General features: G+C 46.8%; 1 protein-coding gene across 4 annotated transcripts; it reads left to right on the forward strand.

Annotated features, from left to right (window-relative positions):
• Nucleotides 1–33: 33 nt before the first annotated feature.
• GDF9 (growth differentiation factor 9) lies at nt 34–5,014 on the forward strand. Of its 4 annotated transcripts, XM_084886665.1 has the most exons (4): nt 34–460; nt 1,033–1,121; nt 2,055–2,375; nt 3,652–5,014. In XM_084886665.1, exons 3-4 carry the CDS (start codon nt 2,075–2,077, stop codon nt 4,608–4,610), a joined length of 1,260 nt encoding a protein of 419 aa, XP_084742791.1. In that variant the 5' UTR covers nt 34–460; nt 1,033–1,121; nt 2,055–2,074; the 3' UTR covers nt 4,611–5,014. The 4 variants fall into 4 exon arrangements, with proteins under 4 accessions (XP_084742791.1, XP_084742792.1, XP_084742790.1 ...); XM_084886666.1 differs by having other exon boundaries at nt 34–1,121; nt 2,177–2,375; XM_084886664.1 differs by having other exon boundaries at nt 1,033–2,375.
• Nucleotides 5,015–7,303: the final 2,289 nt, after the last annotated feature.

Here is a 7,303-nt window from a genome sequence, read left to right on the forward strand (position 1 = left end):
GGGCGGGGCCTGGGCCGGGGTCTGTGGGGGCGGGGCCGGGGCCGGGGCCTGGGCCGGGGTGGGGGCGGGTGACCCTGGTGGGGGGTTCGGGGCCCGGGGCCCGGGGCGCCCCCCGCGCGTTCGCGCTTCCTCTTAGCGCTCCTCCTTGGGATGGAGCCGCCGGAAGCGGCAGGGTGCCGAGGAGAGCCCAGAGGTGACGAGAAAGGCCGGAGACCTGCAGGGCCGCGCCGGCCGGGCTTTGAGCGCCTGTGGAGCGCGCCCCCGAGGCCCGCCGCGCGGCCCCGGACGCGGTCTCACACCCCCGGTGCGGTAGCTGGCACCCGGCTCGGCCCAGCACCGTACCAGGGACTCGGATCTGGGCTTCTCTGGGCTACCGCCGCCTGCGAATCTGCTGGCAGGATGTAGACACTCCTGGGTTAGAATAGAAATATTTCTGGAGATGCAGCCACAGAGCCCCCAAGTAATTGTCAAGCAATTGATAAAGGGCTGTGACGTGGTGATAAGAGGGAAGGAGGAGGCTAAGGCATCCAGCACTCCCCGCCCTCCGGTTCCTGGTCCCCAAGAAGGTCTGGCGGGGGCAGGGGTGGGGGATAGATCGTGAGGCCCCACAGTCTCCCTCGGCTTTCCGGGAGGAGAGGCAGGGACGTTGGCTGAGAGGCAGTTGCCGTGTTCTTGGAAGGTGCCTTCCACTGAAGGATGCAGCTGTCTGGCTGTCCGACTGGCTGCAGTGTCTACACGTTTTGTCCCTGGAATTGCTGGCTATGTGGTTAACAGTTCGGGGGTGTTTTATAACCCTGCTTCCTAGCCACAGGCCAGGGAGGCTTGGCAGGCAAGGAACTTAAATTTGCAAACATACCTCAGTTTATCATCCTGAGTCCTGCACAGACTGGCTTTGTGTCTGGTACCAGGAGTGTTTGCCTTTTTTTTTTTTTTTTTGCCAGCACAGTCTCCTTTGGGGTGGCACTGGATAGCCCCTTATTTCAGCTGCTCACGACACACCTTTGCCTCATTTTTCTAAAACATGATCTCTAGCCTGGTCTCAGCTCCGAGGCAAGGACATAACCGTTAAGAACGATAATACCCTAGGAAATTCCACCACCATTTGAGTGATTAATGAAACAGTAAGTAAAACTTCCATGTATTTTCTAGCACCTGCAAACATTCCTAAACCTTTCAGCCAAAATATGTACAGGTGAATGTTGCAGACAAAGCAAAGACATCAGGACATTGAAAATGAGTCAAGGTTAAAGGTGGTGTCCCCTATTGTTGTATTCCAAGTACATATTCTGTAGAAGCCACCTGGAAGATCTGGGCAACCTAACCGTTCTCTGCTCTCTAGAATTTCAATACCAAAGGTGCCTTTCTCTCACCCTCCAAATCAACATGTGGTAAATAATTATTCTGAGCACCTGACAGTGGGGGCGTGGGAGCTGCGGTGAGGATGAAGAGACAGGAGGAGTAAACCTAATACCATAAATTGCATATCAACAGATCTTTGTATCATCACGAATAGTTACTTTTTCCACGTGCCCTGGAAGTTTCAGCAAGCACCTAAGGAATATTTTAAGAACCCTAGTTGCTCTATTAAAAAAAAAAAAAAAATGGGTTCTTTTAAGATAATTTCTCTTAGCCTTACAGCTACATAGCTGGTGCATTAGTATAACAATAACTTAAGAGGTTTTAAAATTAAATGCCAGAAGAAAGGAAGAGGAGGAAAGCAAAAGAAAACAAACTAAAACAAAAAACACACAGAAAAACAAATCCGTGTCTAATGAGGATAAAAGTAGGATGTTATCAGCTGTTTGATATACAGCTGATAAAAATTATCTCCAGCTAGGCATCCTTGAGGTCTGATTACAGAAGTGCCCCTACCCACCCACACACCTAAAATTTATTTAAGAGATCAGCCTAGGTTCTTCCTGGCGCTTAGGAAGAAGACTGGTATGGCTGGGTCCCTTGCCAGTTCTTCCAAGCCATGGCGCTTCCCAGCAAGTTCTTTTTATGGTTTGGCTGCTTTTCCTGGCTGTGTGTTCCTGGGAGCCTTGCTTCTCTAGCTTCCAGGGGAGGAGCTCAGATGGCAGCCAGTGCTGAACTGGAACCGGAGGCTGAGCCCTGGTCCTTGCTGCAGCCTCCAGATGGGAGAGACAGATCTGGCCTCCTTCCCCCGCTTTTCAAGGTCCTGTGTGATGGGCAAGGGGGGGTCCCTAGGCTGCAGCCGGACTCCAGGGCTTTGCGCTACATGAAGAGGCTCTATAAGGCATATGCCACCAAGGAGGGGATCCCCAAATCCAACAGAAGTCACCTCTACAACACTGTGCGGCTCTTCACCCCTCACAGCCAGCACAAGGAGCAGGCTTCTGTGGACCAGGTGACAGGTGCGTAGGACCAGGCTGGTTAACGGGCGGAGGGAAGATGACAGACCGGGCTGCACTCCGTTACAGGAAGAGCTGGGCCTTGCTTCTTGAGTTGCATTTTATTTCTCATGATTCTCAGTTTCCAAATTCAGACAAATCGGGTACTTGGTCTTGTTTCTTCTAATGCCCTCATGGGTTAAGGTGGGCCAAGAGGATGGGATGTTAGAGCTAGAAGAGACTCAGTGGCTCTAAAGGCTATGCTGGCCTGAAAACGTGCGTACAGCATCTCCCAGCCATGGGTATGCTTTGTTATACGTACTGTTTCCCCTTGTTGGTTGCGTTCTGTGAGAGGAAAGTAGGTCCTCACAAGAACAGAGCCGCGTTTGGCTCAGCACCTGGGTGAGTGTGTATAAGAGCCAGTGCTTGAGAAAACCAAACTGTATTGACGGGGTCATGGTTTTAACCCACAAGGGGGCTGTTTCAAACCTGTCCTCCTTTCTTGCTGTCGTATTTTATTTTGGTAGTTTTAGACCCTCCATCTGTGGTCTATCTCAAGTGTTCCAAATTAACTTAGACAATTAAGCTTTCTTTATTGACCCCATCCATTAAGGCTTAGAATGGCTGCTTAACAAACTTAGTGAGGGTTGTTTTTATTATTTTTTTTAATCCTCACCTGAGGATACTTTTCCATTGATTTTTAGAGAGAGTGGAAGAGAGGGGAAAAAACAAAACCCACCAAAAACATCCACTGGTTGCCTCCTACCATACCCAGAGCAGGGCCAGGGAAACTGCAACGGAGGTCCATGCCCTTGACCGGAATCAAACCCAGGACCCTTCAGTCCACAGGCTGATGCTCTATCCATTGAGCTAAACTAGCTAGGGCCCAACTTAGTCGGTTTTTTTTTTTTATTATTATTATAGTTTTCCCTCTAGAGACTCCCCAAGAGAAAAATAGAATTTTCCTTATTTATCATCCTGTGTTTGGAACAAATTATTAAGATGCTAGAAATTAAACTGTGTTATAATGCCCTGTTATTTCAGTTCACACCAAAGCTGTTCTGACCTTCTGGTGAGAAAATACTTACTTATAATTGCTGGGAATTACTTATGTAATAGTCGCAATTACCTGTGTTTTCTGTATAAACCCTCCCTCTCCCACTTTTCCATTTTTGGAGGTTTGAAGGAGTGGGAAAAGACAAGGGAGAAAGGAGCATTCCAATGCACCAATTCCTTGATTTGACTTCCTGTTCTGTTGGATGGTATTCAGGCGCTACTGGTGACTCTTTTCTCTCCCCAGGACCCGTGCCATCCGTGGACCTGCTGTTTAACCTGGACCGGGTCACCGCTGTGGAGCGCCTCCTCAAGTCAGTGCTGCTGTATACTTTCAACACCTCCGCCTCTTTCCCCTCTGCTGCTCAGTGTGTGTGCCACCTGGTGCTGAAAGAGCCGGAGTCCAGTGCCAGCAAGACTCCCCCCGGAGCTCCGCACCCCGTCACCTTCACGGCCCCGTTTGAATTAAAAAAGAAATACAAATGGGTTGAGGTTGATGTGACTGCCCTGCTTCAGCCTCTCGTGGCCTCCGACAAGAGAAGTGTCCACGTGTCGGTGGCTTTTACGTGCGTGAAAGGCAAGCTGCAGCGCCCGTCTGCGCAGGACAGTCCCTTCAGCCCGGTACGCCCCTCCCTGCTTCTGTACCTGAATGACACGAGTGCCCAGGCTCATCACAGGTGGTACTCGCTCCACTACAAAAGGAGCCCTTCCCAGGTTCCCGACCAGCGAGGCCTGCCTGCCTGTCCTGTGGGGGAAGAGGCTGCTCAGCCAGTCCGATCTCCCCGTCACCGGAGAGGCCGGGAAACTGTCACCTCGGCACTGAAGAAGCCTCTGGTTCCAGCTTCTCTAAATCTGAGTGAATACTTCAAACAGTTCCTGTTCCCCCAGAACGAGTGTGAGCTCCATGACTTCAGACTTAGCTTCAGCCAGCTGAAGTGGGACAACTGGATCGTGGCCCCGCACAGGTACAACCCCCGGTACTGCAAGGGGGAGTGCCCGCGGGCGGTGGGGCACCGGTACGGCTCTCCGGTGCACACCATGGTGCAGAACATCATCTTCGAGAAGCAGCTGGACTCCTCCGTGCCCAGACCGTCGTGCGTGCCTGCCAGGTACAGCCCTCTGAGTGTGCTGACCATCGAGCCCGATGGCTCCATAGCTTACAAAGAATACGAAGACATGATAGCCACGAAGTGCACCTGTCGTTAACGGATGGTCCTCCACACGAAAGCCTCAAGCCTCTTTGGCCAAGTCAACGCCCTGCGCCTACCTGTGCCGTCATGTGTCAGATCTCACAATTCAATGCGGTGTGTCTTGTATAAGGAGGAGTCTGTGTAGGTTAGCATATTCTGTGGCATCTGTCAGTGTAAAGGGACATCTGCCTTTTTTTATTTACAAATGTAAATGAGTGTACTTATTTTGGTGGGCTTTCCTTTTTTTTCCCCCTAAGCAGTTCTTTTTTCTTTTCATAAATCTTTTTTTTTTTTTTTTTTTTTTTTTTTGGTGTTAAAAACTTAATGAGCATTAATCTTGAATGGAATTGCAGCTCTAAGTAGACAATTCAGAGTGTTGTATTATTTAATGGAAGAATAAATTCCTGTCGGTGGCATAAATTTTATGTATGTGTGTTTATTAAATAAATATTGCTTTTCTATGGTGATTTGGGAGGCAGAGGAAGCATGTGTAAAAGCTAGTCTTGGCTCAGCCTTTGGTCTCTTTCAGAGTAAAAGAGAGGCTGACTTTGCCTGCGGTCTGATGGAGGGGGGCTCGCTGGGTCTGGAGTGCATGCAGCGTTTCTGTTGCATTCCGTGACTGGTACACAGTATACTAATTCCGCTCGTTAGATGACTTGTATAAATTGATTCACATCAAACAATATAATATTCCATTTATTTATTTAAAGGAAATTGCCTTGCAGATCTTTTTCCCAAGAAATTTCAGTGTTAAAGATTTTTAAAATGCTTTTTCTTCTTTATGTACTTAGATCTCTGACCGTAGGGGAGGAAGTCAAGGAGCATTTTTTGCTTGTTTCCAATTTCCCTTAGCTCCTATCACTCCACCCCCACGTATTTTTTTCAGGTGGACTTTGGACTGTTCCGTTGATCCAAGCTGGCAGTGAGGAGGTTATGTTTCAGAGGGGGCCACGTTTGGATATGAGGGCTTATGTGTGGGTTTTCAATCAATTTACCTTAGAGTCCTAGGGGTAGGGATGATGCAATTGATTTCTGTTTCAGAGTTTCTAAAACCATCTACAAACCAGAAGTAACTCCTAGGTACAAGAAGTATGTAACCATTCTTGTAAATGATGTTTAGTGCGTAATATCTAACTAAAGAAGTCAGCTTGGATTTTGATATAATGGTGTTGAATCTGTAGATCAGATTGGGAGTATTGCCATCTTAATGCTATCCATGAACATGGGATGTTTTCTCCTTTATTTAGGTCTTTGGATTTTTTTAAAAATATGTTTTATTGATTTTGTACAGAGAGGAAGGGAGAGAGAGAGAGTTAGAAACATCGATGAGAGAGAGTCATCCATCAGCTGCCTCTTGCACACCCCCTACTGGGGATATGCCCGCAACCAAGGTACATGCCCTTGACCGGAATTGAACCTGGGACCCTTCAGTCCCGAAGCCGACGCTCTATCCATTGAGCCAAACTGGTTTCGGCTTTGGATTTTTTTTTTAAATGTTTTATAGTTTTTGAGTAAGTTTTGCACCTTTTATTAAATTTATTTCTAAGATTTTTATTCCTTTTGATGTTATAATGGAATTGTTTATTTTATTTTGGGGTTGTTGCCTGGTACTGTCATGCATATACATTACAAACCTGCACATACTGACATAAATGCTCTGTTTTCTGTTCATGATTCCCCCCCCCCCACGGAAAACATTTCAGAAAAGTGGTGCTGAAACAGAGGAAGAAATTTTAGGTGGCCCTAACTTTAATAACTTTAAATAACTTGACCATCTTGTTGTGTAACTTGAAGGCATTATTATTCTTTGGGAAAGGAGGCTGCAAGTCTAAGAGATTAACGGTTTTTCAGGGGTTACTTCTGTCATTCTTAGGAGTAAAACATACCTAGCATGGAAAGGCCATGAGTAAGGGTGGCAACGTGCCATTGAACTTACTTGAAAGCAAGTCTCCCTTAGATAGGGCTGTTTTAAATGTACTCCATGAAATACAAACTTAAGGAATTCCTTATAGTCCCTCAGCCTCCAGTAACTTGATTTCTGTTTCTCTGAAACAGACCTTGTTTTGTTGTTTGTTTGTTTTCACGGCCTCGTTCTGTGGCTGAGTGTGGAATGTGCTCTGCAATCTAAAGGTTTGGAAAAGAAGAAAATGAAAGGGTGATTCTGCTGGACGTTAAGAATCATGGTCAGTGCTAGAATTGGGAACAGAAAAAAAGTTCATCCTTACAGGTAAGTTCTAAAATGGATTTACTTAAAAAATAGCTTGAATAACTTTTTATATGTAAATCTAGTTCCTCTCATTCATAAGACAGTGTTAATATTCAGGGCTGATATGTCTGCTAAACTTAAACTTCAAAGATTCTCTTCTACACAATAGAGAAGCATATTATACCGGTCTTCCAACTGCCTTCTCCGTATAAAGCCTCTTTTGCTTGGGTTACTCTTAACAAAAGCTGCCACTTTAGAAAATAAATGACAAAGGACAGCAGTGATTTAAATCTGGAAATTTAAGGATGAGGCCACATCTGCCTTAAATAGATGCATTCAGCTTTGGTATTTAGTCCAGATGAGATACGGGCCACCTAATGTGAGGGGTGTCTTAGTGAGCCAGGGAACAATGGGGCATGTCAGGAGCTGGTTTTACCTTCAGCTCCGAGTTTCCTGCTTTTTATCGGTTTAAATCAACTCCTGTGTTATGTTGGGTACTTTGT

This window comes from Pipistrellus hanaki (assembly GCF_964339955.1).
Source record: "Pipistrellus hanaki genome assembly, chromosome: 5".
Taxonomy (NCBI): Eukaryota; Metazoa; Chordata; class Mammalia; order Chiroptera; family Vespertilionidae; genus Pipistrellus; species Pipistrellus hanaki.

Bases quoted from the DNA above. Each gene is read 5' to 3' on its own strand.
- GDF9 (XM_084886663.1), top strand. From the start codon at position 1,976: ATGGCGCTTCCCAGCAAGTTCTTTTTATGGTTTGGCTGCTTTTCCTGG. The intron at 2,376-3,651 runs GTGCGTAGGACC...TTCTCTCCCCAG, and splicing joins TTCTGTGGACCAGGTGACAG to GACCCGTGCCATCCGTGGAC.